Source organism: Tetrahymena thermophila (assembly GCF_000189635.1).
Source record: "Tetrahymena thermophila SB210 genomic scaffold scf_8254129, whole genome shotgun sequence".
Taxonomy (NCBI): Eukaryota; Ciliophora; class Oligohymenophorea; order Hymenostomatida; family Tetrahymenidae; genus Tetrahymena; species Tetrahymena thermophila.
In genome coordinates, this window is record NW_002476063.1 from 1,247 (window position 1) to 15,774 (window position 14,528).

The following is a 14,528-nucleotide window of genomic DNA, read 5'->3' on the forward strand; positions in this document are numbered from 1 at the left end:
TAAAAAGAAAAAAAAATTTATAAATCAAATAAATTAAAATATCTATTGTTTTAAATTAGTTTTTTCAATTATAAATATCATAATCCAAAACAAATAAACTATTTTACCCAAGGTTAAGTGTCAAATTTGAGAGATTAGTGCAATTTGGTAAAGCAGAACCTAAGCCTGATGCACCTTCATCACCAATTATATTTTAACTTTTTAAATATTGAAGAAGAAATATATCATTAATTAGTTAATTTATTAGAAGGAAAAAATGAAGAAAAAATATGAAATAATAAGATTAATTAATAATAAAAGTAAAAATTAAAAATATTATAATTATTTAAATTAAAAAGAAAGAAGAAAAAGTAAGCAAACTCAATAAAAAGAAAAACAAAATAAATCAAATAAATTAAAAGATATTTATTGTTTTAATTTAGTTTTTTTAATTATAAATATCACAATCCAAAACAAATAAACTATTTTACCAAAGGTTAAGTGTCAAATTTGAGAGATTAGTGCAATTTGGTAAAGCAGAACCTAAGCCTGATGCACCTTCATCACCAATTATATTTTCACTTTTTAAATATTGAAGAAGAAATATATAATTAATTAGTTAATTCATTAGAAGGAAAAAATGAAGAAAAAATATGAAATAATAAGATTAAATAATAATAAAAACAAAAATTAAAAATAAAATAATGAGTTAAATTAACAAAGAAAGAAGAAAAAGTAAGCAAACTCAATTAAAAGAAAAAGAAAATAAATAAAATAAATTAAAAGATGTTTATTGTTTTAAATTAGTTTTTTTAATTATAATTATCACAATCCAAAACAAATAAACTCTTTTTACGAAAGGTCAAGTTCCAAATTTGAGAGATTAGTGCAATTTGCTAAAGCCGAACCTAAGCCTGATGCACCTTTATTATAAATTTCACACCTTCTTTTTAAATATTGAAGAAAAAATTTATAATTAATCATTTAATTCATTAGAAGGAAAAAATGAAGAAAAAATATGAAATAATAAGATTAATTAATAATAAAACCAAACATTAAAAATAAAAAAATGAGTTAAATTTACAAAGAAAGAAGAAACAGTAAGCAAAGCTCAATAAAAAGAAAAAAATAAATTAAATGATCTTTATTGTTTTAAATTAGTTTTTTTAATTATAATTATCACAATCCAAAAAAAATAGACTCTTTTTATCAAATATAAGGGTTTATAACAAAAAACCAAGAAAAAATATCAAATAATAAAATATCAATAAGAAATAATTAAAAATTGAAATGAAAATTAAGTTAAAATCGCTAAAAAAATATTTGTATTAATAAAAATATATAAATATTGATGAGTTTGTTTTTATATAAGAAAATAATTTTATAAATAAATTAAAAATTAAATACATATTAAAAAATATTTTAAATAAACTGAAAGTTAAATATAAATAAAATAAGAATAATATTAATATTTATAAATTAAATTTACTTCATTTCAAAGTGGAGAACCTAATGAGATTAAAATGAAGAATCTAAAAACTTTTTATATTAAAAAAAATAAATTTAAAGCTTTTTCATAAAAAAGTAAATAATTACTTCTTTTAATTCGTAGTATTTTTTAATCTATTATATCATTTATTTTTTTTCAAAAATATTTAATTTCAATTAATAAAAATTTAATTAAGTAGGTAATTATAAGTGGATATAAAGAAAAATTAATTATATGAATTACTAAATTTGCTTTTAGAAAGATATCATAAAAAAGTTAGTGTAACATTCATTTTTAATTGTTAATATTACCAATTAAAATGTGTATTTTCTGAAGTGGGGTACACAAAATACATACAGGATTTTGTGTCAATTTCTGTAGTGAATAATTTTATCAAAACGCACCTGGATTTCAAAATCTTAGTAAAAATAATCGCTCCTTGGTAGTACGAAAAACCATAAAATAAACATAAAATTTGATTTGTCCTAAATGTTTTAAATCCTAATATCTAATTAATCTAGTGGATAAATAAAAAATAAATTCCTTAATATGATATTAATTTATAAAAATATGGTATTTATAAAAGTAAAAAAAACAATATTAAAATATATCTATATTTTAGGCTAAAAAATATTATATTCTATTATTCAAGTATCTATTAATTATTCATCATTTTTTCGCCACTTGTTTATTATAATTAAGTCTTATTGTCAATTTTAAAATATTAAAAAAATATATTTCATACATAATTTATTTAGTTATTTTAAAAGATAAAATTTATTATTTATTTCTATTTTATTTATTTATTTATCTTCATATTATTTTCAAAAGATTTTTTGGTGTGAAAGAAAAATAAATCTTATTAAATTTATTAGAGTTTTTTATTGCTTGATTCAACAATAAATAATTAGCTGCACGCAATGAATTATCTTTTTTCTCAAACTTTATTCCAAGACATTTGATCTCTATTTATCTAAGCTATTAAAAAAAATTATTATGAATATTTTTAACTTTTAGCTAAAATGTAAATATTTAAATAAGTTGCTTTTATTATATTTAAAATTTACCCAAAAGTTAAATATAAAAAAGTAATATTTTGACAATTTTATAAGCTCATTTCAATACTTTATGCTCCTTCTACTTCTATAAAATTCCATCTATGAAATAAATAAATGATAATAGAATTTTAAAGATTTTGAAAATTATAAAATAAAATAAAAAAAGTTCAATAATAAATAAATAAGTAAACAAAAAAATAAATCATTAATCATTTCTAAAAAATTAATTTAATTTAATTAAATCTTTGCTAATTTATTTATTTTTCTAATTACCACTTTTAAAAATATTGAGTAAAATTTATAAATTTACTTAAGATTTAGATTTAAATACTTAATATTTTGACACTTTTTTAAGCTAAAGCCAATATATTATGCACCTTCAACACCAAGTTTGTTATTGCTATTAAATAATATAACTATTTAAATACATGACAATAATAAATGAATTGATAAGCTCTTTTATTTAATATAAAAATAAATTTTATATAATGTAGATTCCTCAATAATTAATGCCAAAAAGACCCTATCAAAAAATCACAAAAATTAAAATTTTCTAATTTTCTCCCAAGGTGATATTATGATTCATATCAAGTAATTAAAAAGGAAGAATTATAGTATTTTATTGGTAATTTACTATTTGGTGAAAATCTAATTTGATAAAAATTTAACTAAAATCTACCTTAAGTCAATATTCAAATAAGTTATATTTAGACATTTTTCTAACGATACTCCAAGTTATTTTGCTCCTTCTGCATCAAGATTATTACTACTGTGAATAATTTTAAAATTATATGCCAAATATTATTAAAATATTTTAGTTTTTAAAAAGTTAGAGATTATTATGAAAATAAACTTTAAATAAAATAAAATATTTCTTTCTTAATTTATAAATTCAAAAAATATTTTATGATAACTTCGATCAATATTAAAAAATTACTTTAATGATATATTTAAAGAGCTTAGATTTTGACACATTTATAAGCCTTCACCAATAATTTTTACCCCTTCTGCTCCTAGCCTATTACCTCTATTATTTTAATAATTAATTTGCTTTAAAAGTATAAGTAAAGAAATAAGTAAAGAAATAATTTATAAAGTTTAAATTAATTTAATTTTTAGTAGCATTAACTATTTATTTCAACAAATTTTATTATCTTTGTTAGCTTATCAATAAATTCATTGTCATTTTTCAAATAATATAAAATTAATTTTATTTGATTGCTACCTTAAATTGAGACCCAAAGAAATAATTTTTTAACATTTTTGTAATATTTTTAGAATATCTGTAGCTCCTTCTATGGTAATATAAATCCATCTAATACAATTAATTAAAAGTTTATTTGTTACCAAAATTAGAAATTAGCTATGTAATTATAATTAAAAGAATAAATTGAGTGAACAAATAGATATTTAATCATTTTTAAAAAATTAGTTAATTAATTATTTAATAATTTATTTTATTAATTTTATCTAAATATAAAAATCTAATTAAATAAATTTAAATTACCCTAAATTTATATCAAAAGTAGTAACATTTTAGCATTTTTCTAAATTCTATGCAATACTTGTTGCTTATTCTGTTTTAAAACTATGTCTATTAAAATTAGATATTAAAATTAAAATTAACAATGAAAATAATTAAAAAAAAGTTTATGTTGATATAATATATATATAGATAGGGTGATTAATTAAATCATACTTATTGGGTATATTAAATAATATTTTGATGGAATAAATAATTTTAGCAAAAACTTTTAGGTTTTCATATTTCATAAAATAGATTGTTGGTTAATTTCAATTAAATTATTACAGATTTAATTCTAATTCATCATAATAATTTGTTGCTTTGATAATGTCGCTAATCGTATTTATTATAAGCTTTGCATTTTTATTTTTTAATTTCATCGATTTTAGGGAATTCTCATCAATATCAAACTCATCTATTATTTAGAGTAGAGCTTATAAATGAAACATCTTGTTTCTTGCAGATTATAACATTTAATAAAGTATTTTGCTTATAAATTCAAAGTGCTTTGAATTTTTTAAAGAAGGTAATACTTCAAATATATTTTAGTGTTTCAAATACATTTGCTCAATAGATGTAAGTCTCCTTTATATTAGAGTTTCAGTAACAAGTAGTCCTATTGAAAAAACACTATTCTAATAAAAATAACTAATTTTAACTTATTTCAAATCTACATTAAAGTTATTACTTATACCGAATCTGTTTCTTTGCTCTCAACCTTTACAGGCTAATTAATATAATTACTTAAAATTAATTATCTTATTTAGAAGAAAGTTATTGAGATTACAATAAATAAATAAAAAATAAAATTATTTACTTAAGTAATAAGATTTACTTTTGCTTCATGATCAACTATTTGTTTATTTATTTATAAAACAAATTAATTTTTAGATAGTGGTAGAATTAATTAATTAGTTAATATAATACCAATTAAGAAGCAATTTTTAGATTTACTAAAAACTATGCTATCAGATGAAATATAAGAACTTTTAATCACATTTTCTGAGATTAAAAGTATACCTTTTATTAGCTAATAGGTCATTGCTATGATTTAATCTATGTTAAGAACATTTAAGTCTAAAATTGTAATTAAATCACCTTTTATATTTATTAGATTAAAATAAATTATTATGATAAAAATTACTATCAAAAAGCTCAGTAACAATCCCTAATAATCCTTATTTTCTATCATAAATGAGTTCAATTATACACATGGCATATTTTTCATTTCTAAATTGTTAATTAGATGTAATTTATTAGTTTAATTCTTACAAGTTGATTCCATTTTTTTATGTGTTGAGTATTTTAAATATCTCAATTGCAACATTACATTACAATTTTTAAGAAAATGCTATAATCACCTAAGAGGATTATTTAATACCTTATAATGCTATGTATTCATAATTGTATTAGTTAAGTAATTCTTTAATGCTATCTTACTCTTATTTTTTTATTAAATTTTTATCTTAATTTTTTGCTTAGTTACTAAATAGTTATTAACCCATTACTTTATATCTATTTTTCTATATGGTTTCAATTATCAAAATATTACTTAAATGGAATTCAGATATCTAACTATAGGTAATATCTAATATATACATATGATTATATGATGTTTAATATAAAAATTTATTTATTTTATTTACTAAATTGTGTTTAATTTTTTAAATTAACATAAATACATTAAAAAATTATTTTATTCTAGTGAGTCCACATACTAATTATCCTTTATTTCCAATCTCTAATACCAACTATATTTTTCAGTACATATTTTAAATATAAATATTAAGATTTAATAATGAGTGTTACACTAACTTTTTTGTGATTTCTCTTACAAAATAAAAGTAAATTTATAAATTCATATAATTTATTTGTTCTTTTTATCCATTTATTATTAATTAAATTTTCATAAATAAATTGCTATTCAATATTTTTGAAAAAAAAAAATGAAATAATAGATTAAATATTACCACTAATTAGAAGAAGTAATTATTTATTTATTTTTATATCAATATTCTTTAAATTTATTTTTACTAATATAAAAAGTTTTAAAATTCTTCTCTTTAATCTCATTAAGTTCTCCATATTGATCTGAGGTATATGTCATTAATAATAATAATAATTATTATTATTAAATTTTTGAAATATTAAACTTTTAGTTTATTTAAAATAAATACTATTTTTCTAATAAAGATTATCCCTATTTTCATTTATTTTATTTTTAGTTATTTTAACTTAATTTTCACTTTTATATTTTTTATTAATTATTAATTTTTTATTATTTAATATTTTTACTTATTTTTTCCTTCTAAAACATTTAGTTGATAAAAAGTTTGCTTCTTTTGGATTGCGATATTTTGGTTATAAAAATGAATTTAAAACAATATGATTATTTTAATTTGTTTATTAGCTTTTTATTTATTTAATTTATTTTCCTTATCTTTTATTGTACTTGTGTTTTTTCTTCTTCTATATTCTTAATTTAACTCATTTTTTATTTTCTACATTTGCTTTTATTATTTATTTATTAATTTATTACTTATTATTTTTTCAACTTTTTCTTCATTTTTCCTTCTAAATAACTAATTAATTAAATATATATTTTTTTTCAATATTTAAAAAGTGAGAATGAAATTAGTGATTAAGGTGTATTAGTCTTAGGTTCTGCTTTAGAAAATTGTACTAATCTCTCAAACTTAACACTTTGTCTTGTGTAAAAACAAACAATTTATTTGTTTTAGTTTGTAATATTTTTAGCTATAAAAATAAAAATAAATTTAAAAAATATAACTCTTTTAATTTGTTTATTAGCTTTTTATTTAATTTCTTTTTTTTTATTATTTTATTTTACTTGTTTTTTTTCTTCTTCTATGTTTCTTAATTAAACTCATTTTTTTATTTTCAACATTTACTTTTATTATTTATTAATTAATTTCTTATTATTTCATTATTTTTCTTGATTTTCTCCTCCAAATTATCCTAAATAACTAATTCATTAAATATTTTTTCTTCAATATTTAAAAAGGGTAAATTAAATTGGTGATTAAGGTGCATCAGCCTTAGGTTTTTCTTTAGCAAATTGCACTAACCTCTCAAATTTGACACTTGATTTTCGGTAAAAATAATTTATTTGTTTTTGATTGTGATATTTTGCATAATAAAAATGAATTTAAAACAATATAACTCATTTGTTTATAGCTTTTTATTTAATTTATTTTTATTTTTCTTTTTTATTGTCATAGTAATTATGCTTTCTTAATTAACTTATTTTTTTATTTTCAACATTTACTTTTATTATTTATCAATTCATTTCTTATTATTTCTGTATTTGTTCCTTCTAAATAAATAACTAATTAACTACACATTTTTTCTTCAATATTAATTAAAAAGTGGGAATGAAATTGGGGATTAAGGTGCATTAGTCTTAGGTTTTACTTTAGCAAACTGTACTAATCTCTCAAAATTGGAACTTTATCTTGGGTAAAAACTGTTTATTTGTTTTTGATTGCGATATTTTTATTTATAAAATAAAATTTATTTTTATTTTTTATTCAACCAATCTTTTTTATTTATTCATTTTAAAAATATTTTTAATTATATAATTTTTTTATTTTATTTTATTTTTTTTAGTATTTATTTTAATTTGATATTTAAAAGTGAAAACTAAATCCATTAATCGTAATAATTGAAAGTAAAAAGCAAGTGTCTTAAATCAAAAAGATTAGTTACCTTTGAAATATGTTTCTATTGATGATAAAATTGATTTATTTTTATATGTATGTATATATGTATATTATATTTATTTTGGTAAGTTCATAAATTGCTTATTAAATAAATGAAAATTTACAAATTAAATTTACTTAAATATATGAATATCTCTAAAATAATCCCTTAAAAAACAAAAAAATAAAAGCTTTTAATCTTAAATATAATGAATGCTCTAAATAATTAAGGAATTAGAGGGGTTAAAAATTGCAAACCCTAAATAAATTTCTATTTATTATTTAATTTATTTAAAAGTAAAATTTTTATAAAAAGTAAAATCTTAAAATTTATTTAAATTATAAAAAACTACATACAAAATATATAAATATTTATAAATAATATTATATTAGAAAGATAAATAGTTATTGGTGTAACCTATTACTATTTATCTCTCTATTACAAAAAAAAATCTGCAATTAGCAATATTAATTTACAAAAATATGGTATTTTTTTAATATAAATAACTATAATAAAATCTATTTATCTATCTATATATATATATTTTAGGTTAAAAAACATTATTCTATATTTTATATTATTCAAATATTTAATATTTAATCCTCATTTTTTTTCCAATTATTTATTATCATATCAGTTTATTCTAAAGATAACTAATCTTTTTGATTTAAGATATTTACTAATTACTCTGAGCTTTTATGATTCATTCATTTGGTTAGAACTTTTATAAAAAATTATTGTTATTTCATTTATAGATTAACAAATAAAAAAACATTAGTAGAATAAAAAAGATCAAGAAAAATAAATTAAAAGATCATTATTTTTTTTAATTTGTTTTTTTAATTATAAATATCACAATCAAAAACAAATAAACTCTTTTTACTAAAGGTAAAGTGTCAAATTTGAGAGATTAGTGCACTTTGATAAAGCAGAACCTAAGCCTGATGCACCCATTGCACCAATTTGATTTTTACTTTTTAAATATTCAATAAGAAATATATAATTTATTAGTAATTTCATTAGAAGGAAAAAATGAAGAAAAAATATGAAATAATAAGATTAATTATTAATAAAAGCAAAAATTAAAATTAAATAATGAGTTAAATTAACAAAGAAAGAAGAAAAAGTAAGCAAGCACAATAAAAAGAAAAAAAAAATCAAATAAATTAAAAGATCTTAATTGTTTTAAATTAGTTTTTTTAATTATTAATATTAAAATCCAAAAAAAATAAACTCTTATTACCAAAGGTCAAGTATCAAATTTGAGAGTTTAGTGCAATTTGCTAAAGCAGAACCTAAGCCTGATGCACCTTCATCACCAATTTGATTGTTACTTTTTAAATATTGAAGAAGAAATAAAAAATTAATTAGTTAATTTATTAGAAAGAAAAAATGAAGAAATAATATGAAATAATAAGATCAATAAATAATAAATAAAAAAATTAAAAATAAAATAATGAGTTAAATTAGCAAAGAAACAAGAAATAGTAAGCAAGCACAGTAAAAATTAAAAAAAATAAATCAAATAAATTAAAAGATCTTTATTGTTTTAAATTAGTTCTTTTAATTATTAATATCACAATCCAAAACAAATAAACTTTTTTACCTAAGGCTAAGTTCCAAATTTTAGAGTTTAATGCAATTTGCAAAAGCAGCACATAAGCCTGATGCAGCTTTATCACCAATTTGATTTTTCCTTTTTATATATTTAAGAAAAAATATAAAATTAATTAGTTAATTCTTTAGAAGAAAAAATGAAGAAATAATATGAAATAATAAGATTAATTAATAATAAATGCAAAAATTTAAAATAATATAATGAGTTAAATTATTAAAGAAAGAAGAAAAAGTAAGCAAGCAAAATAAATTAAATAAAATAAATAAAAAGATCTTTATTGTTTTAAATTAGTTTTTTTAATTATAAATATCACAATCCAAAACAAATAAATTCTTTTTACGAAAGCTCAAGTGTCAAATTTGAGAGATTAATGCAATTTGCTAAAGCAGAACCTAAGCCTGATGCACCTTAATCACTAATTTGAATTTAACTTTTAAATATATTAAGAAATATATAATTAATTATTTAATTCATTAGAAGGAAAAAATGAAGAAAAAATATGAAAAAATAATATTAATTAATAATAAAACAAAGAATAAAAATATAATAATGAGTTAAATTAACAAAGAAAGAAGAAAAAGTAAACAAGCACAATAAAAACAAAGAAAATAAATCAAATAAATTAAAAGATTTATTTTGTTTTAAATTAGTTTTTTTAATTATAAATCTCACAATCCAAAACAAATAAACTCTTATTACGAAAGGTCAAGTGTCAATTTTATTCTGCTATTCCTTTATTCCGCTATTCCTTTATTCCATATCAACATATATTTAATAATAATATATAATTATAAACATTATAAAAATTAAAATTAAGATGTATTCTGAGTGCATTTATATGTGCGAGTATTTCTATTCTTCTATCACCAATTTGATTTTCACTTTTTAAATATATGAAGAAATATTTAATTAATTAGTTAATTCTTTAGAAGGAAAAAATGAACAAAAAATATGAAATAATAAGATTTCTTAAATAAATATAATAATGATTTTATTAACAAAGAAAGAAGAAAATGAAAATAAGCACAATAAATAAAATAAATAAAAAGATTTTTATTGTTTTAAATTAGTTTTTTTAATTGTAAATATCACAATCCAAAACAAATAAACTCTTTTTACGAAAGGAAAAGTTTCAAAATTGAGATATTAGTGCAATTTGCTAAAGCAGAACCTAAGCCTGATGCATCTTCATCACCAATTTGATTCAAACTTTTTAAATATTAAAGAAAAAATTAGTTGATTAATTAGAAGGGAAAAAATGAAGAAAAAATATAAAATAATAAGATTAATTAATAATAAAACAAAAATAAAAATATAATAATTTGTTAAATTAACAAAGAAAGAAGAAAAAGTAAGCAAGCATAATAAAAAGAAAAGAAAAAATAAATCAAATAAATAAAAAGATCTTTATTGTTTTAAATTAGTTTTTTAATTATAAATCTCACAATCCAAAAAAAATAAAACTCTTTTTACAAAAGGCCAAGTGTTAACTTTGAGAGATTAATGCAATTTGCTAAAGCAGAACCCAAGCCTGATGCACCTTTATCACCTATTCGATTTTTGCTTTTTAAATATTCAAGAAGAAATATATAATTAATTAGTTAATTCATTAGAAGGAAAAAATGAAGAAAAAATATAAAATAATAATATTAATTTATAATAAAAGCAAAAAATAAAAATATTATAAAGAGTTATATTAATAAAGAAAAAAGAAAAAATAAGCAAGCACAATAAAATAAATCAAATAAATTAAAAGATTTTTATTGTTTTAAATTAGATTTTTTAATTATAAATCAGAGAACCTAACATCCGGGATATTTTGTCACAGATATAGATATGGGAAATCGTACTAATTTTACTATTTAAAAATAAATATATTTTATCTCAATTATCCCAGATCAATCTCAACAAAATACCCCCCCCCCCCCCCAATACACACTCAACAAAATAAAAAATATTTATTTTATCGTTTTTGGAGAATTGGGAGGGTTTGCTTAAGAGGATTTAATTTATTTAAGTAAATTTAATTTTTAAATTTTTTTATTTTTAATAAATAATTTATTTACTTACAAAAATATGAATGATATTTATAAATTTAAAATCAATAATAACAACTATAAATCTATTTATATTTTAGGTTAAAAACACTTTTTAAAAATATTAAATAATAAAATATATCATATTATTCAAACATTTTATATTGATTCATCCTTTTTTCACCAGCTGTTTATCATTAGAAATTTAAATTAAAGACAACTAATCTTTATGATTTAAGACACTTGCCTTTTACTTTGAATTTTTATGAAATTTTATTTGAGCTAAAAATTTTAAAATAAATCTGTGTAAATTTTAAATAAATATCAAAATAGAATAAACTTTTAAATTATAAATTATTCTTTAAATTCATAAATAAAATAATATTAGTGCAATAAAAAAGATAAAAAAATAAATCAAATAAATTCAAAGAAATTTTTTTTATATTCATTTTTATAGTTTAAAATATCACAATTCAAAACAAATAAACTGTTTTTACTCAAGGTCAAGTGTCAAATTTGAGAGATTAATGCATTTTGCTAAAGCTGAACCTAAGCCTGATGCACCTTCATCACCAATTTAATTTCTACTTTTTAAATATTGAAGAAAAAATATATCATTAAATAGTTAATTAGAAGGAAAAAATGAAGAAAAAATATGAAATAATAAAATTAATTAATAATAAAAGCAAATGAATAAAATAAATGATGAGCTTAATTAACAAAGAAAAAACAAAACAGCAAGCACGATAAAAAGAAAAAGAAAAAAGAGCTTTATTGTTTTTAATTAGTTTTTATAATTAAAAATATCACAATCCAAAACAAATAAACTGTTTTTACTCAAGGTAAAGTGTCAAATTTGAGAGATTAATGCATTTTGCTAAAGCTGAACCTAAGCCTGATGCACCTTCATCACCAATTTAATTTCTACTTTTTAAATATTGAAGAAAAAATATATCATTAAATAGTTAATTAGAAGGAAAAAATGAAGAAAAAATATGAAATAATAAAATTAATTAATAATAAAAGCAAATGAATAAAATAAATGATGAGCTTAATTAACAAAGAAAAAACAAAACAGCAAGCACGATAAAAAGAAAAAGAAAAAAGAGCTTTATTGTTTTTAATTAGTTTTTATAATTAAAAATATCACAATCCAAAACAAATAAAGTGTTTTTACAGAAGGTTAAGTGTCAAATTTGAGAGATTAATGCATTTTGCTAAAGCTGAACCTAAGCCTGATGCACCTTCATCACCAATTTTATTTGTAACTTTTTAAATATTTAAGAAAAAATATATCATTAAATAGTTAATTAGAAGGAAAAAATGAAGAAAAAATATGAAATAATAAAATTAATTAATAATAAAAGCAAATGAATAAAATAAATGATGAGCTTAATTAACAAAGAAAAAACAAAACAGCAAGCACGATAAAAAGAAAAAGAAAAAAGAGCTTTATTGTTTTTAATTAGTTTTTATAATTAAAAATATCACAATCCAAAACAAATAAACTGTTTTTACCCAAGGTAAAGTGTCAAATTTGAGAGATTAATGCATTTTGCTAAAGCTGAACCTAAGCCTGATGCACCCATTGCACCAATTTAATTCGACTTTTTAAATATTGAAGAAAAAATATATCATTAAATAGTTAATTAGAAGGAAAAAATGAAGAAAAAATATGAAATAATAAAATTAATTAATAATAAAAGCAAATGAATAAAATAAATGATGAGCTTAATTAACAAAGAAAAAACAAAACAGCAAGCACGATAAAAAGAAAAAGAAAAAAGAGCTTTATTGTTTTTAATTAGTTTTTATAATTAAAAATATCACAATCCAAAACAAATAAACTGTTTTTACCTAAGGTTAAGTGTCAAATTTGAGAGATTAATGCATTTTGCTAAAGCTGAACCTAAGCCTGATGCACCCATTGCACCAATTTAATTTCCACTTTTTAAATATTGAAGAAAAAATATATCATTAAATAGTTAATTAGAAGGAAAAAATGAAGAAAAAATATGAAATAATAAAATTAATTAATAATAAAAGCAAATGAATAAAATAAATGATGAGCTTAATTAACAAAGAAAAAACAAAACAGCAAGCACGATAAAAAGAAAAAGAAAAAAGAGCTTTATTGTTTTTAATTAGTTTTTATAATTAAAAATATCACAATCCAAAACAAATAAACTGTTTTTACCCAAGGTTAAGTGTCAAATTTGAGAGATTAATGCATTTTGCTAAAGCTGAACCTAAGCCTGATGCACCTTCATCACCAATTTTATTTTGACTTTTTAAATATTTAAGAAAAAATATATCATTAAATAGTTAATTAGAAGGAAAAAATGAAGAAAAATATGAAATAATAAAATTAATTAATAATAAAAGCAAATGAATAAAATAAATGATGAGCTTAATTAAAAAAGAAAAAACAAAACAGTAAGCACGATAAAAAGAAAAAGAAAAAAGAGCTTTATTGTTTTTAATTAGTTTTTATAATTAAAAATATCACAATCCAAAACAAATAAACTGTTTTTACTAAAGGTTAAGTGTCAAATTTGAGAGATTAATGCATTTTTCTAAAGCTGAACCTAAGCCTAATGCACCCATTGCACCAATTTAATTAGACCTTTTTAAATATTGAAGAAAAAATATATCATTAAATAGTTAATTAGAAGGAAAAAATGAAGAAAAAATATGAAATAATAAAATTAATTAATAATAAAAGCAAATGAATAAAATAAATGATGAGCTTAATTAACAAAGAAAAAACAAAACAGCAAGCACGATAAAAAGAAAAAGAAAAAAGAGCTTTATTGTTTTTAATTAGTTTTTATAATTAAAAATATCACAATCCAAAACAAATAAACTGTTTTTACCAAAGGTTAAGTGTCAAATTTGAGAGATTAATGCATTTTGCTAAAGCTGAACCTAAGCCTGATGCACCCATTGCACCAATTTAATTAGACCTTTTTAAATATTGAAGAAAAAATATATCATTTAATAGTTAATTAGAAGGAAAAAATGAAGAAAAAATATGAAATAATAAAATTAATTAATAATAAAAGCAAATGAATAAAATAAATGATGAGCTTAATAACAA

The 14,528-nt window shown here is 18.5% G+C and overlaps 5 protein-coding genes across 5 annotated transcripts in view; 3 read left to right on the forward strand and 2 right to left on the reverse strand. All coding sequences in view use genetic code 6, as the record gives it.

The window, feature by feature from the left end:
• TTHERM_001525428 (hypothetical protein) overlaps positions 1–130 on the forward strand; it is a gene marked incomplete at both ends in the record, with an annotated part of 273 nt that extends 143 nt beyond the window's left edge. The window contains one exon of the mRNA XM_012800509.1: positions 1–130. This exon is cut by the window's left edge and continues 143 nt beyond it. Within this exon, the coding sequence (XP_012655963.1) occupies positions 1–130 (130 nt within the window).
• Positions 131–984: 854 nt separating this feature from the next.
• TTHERM_001525429 (hypothetical protein) lies at positions 985–1,506 on the forward strand (the record flags this gene model as incomplete). Its single annotated transcript, XM_012800510.1, has 1 exon — positions 985–1,506. One exon carries the CDS (start codon positions 985–987, stop codon positions 1,504–1,506), a length of 522 nt encoding a protein of 173 aa, XP_012655964.1.
• Positions 1,507–2,309: 803 nt separating this feature from the next.
• TTHERM_01525430 (kinase domain protein) lies at positions 2,310–5,556 on the reverse strand (the record flags this gene model as incomplete). Its single annotated transcript, XM_001025829.2, has 12 exons — positions 2,310–2,446; positions 2,536–2,625; positions 2,837–2,926; positions 3,206–3,295; positions 3,464–3,553; positions 3,752–3,841; positions 4,034–4,120; positions 4,337–4,686; positions 4,740–4,778; positions 4,869–4,903; positions 4,979–5,149; positions 5,196–5,556. The coding sequence occupies 12 exons, from the start codon at positions 5,554–5,556 to the stop codon at positions 2,362–2,364; spliced, it is 1,578 nt and encodes a 525-aa protein (XP_001025829.2). The 3' UTR covers positions 2,310–2,361.
• Positions 5,557–5,997: 441 nt separating this feature from the next.
• Positions 5,998–7,802, forward strand: TTHERM_001525431 (DNA topoisomerase, putative; the record flags this gene model as incomplete). The annotated part of the gene is made up of 6 exons (XM_012800511.1): positions 5,998–6,036; positions 6,098–6,147; positions 6,675–6,764; positions 7,077–7,166; positions 7,442–7,531; positions 7,709–7,802. 6 exons carry the CDS (start codon positions 5,998–6,000, stop codon positions 7,800–7,802), a joined length of 453 nt encoding a protein of 150 aa, XP_012655965.1.
• An 830-nt stretch (positions 7,803–8,632) lies between these two features.
• Positions 8,633–14,375, reverse strand: TTHERM_001525432 (cyclic nucleotide-binding domain protein; the record flags this gene model as incomplete). Its single annotated transcript, XM_012800512.1, has 12 exons — positions 8,633–8,747; positions 9,018–9,107; positions 9,381–9,470; positions 9,733–9,822; positions 10,512–10,601; positions 10,866–10,955; positions 11,926–12,015; positions 12,266–12,352; positions 13,286–13,375; positions 13,626–13,715; positions 13,965–14,054; positions 14,305–14,375. The coding sequence occupies 12 exons, from the start codon at positions 14,373–14,375 to the stop codon at positions 8,633–8,635; spliced, it is 1,083 nt and encodes a 360-aa protein (XP_012655966.1).
• Between the last annotated feature and the right edge of the window lie 153 nt (positions 14,376–14,528).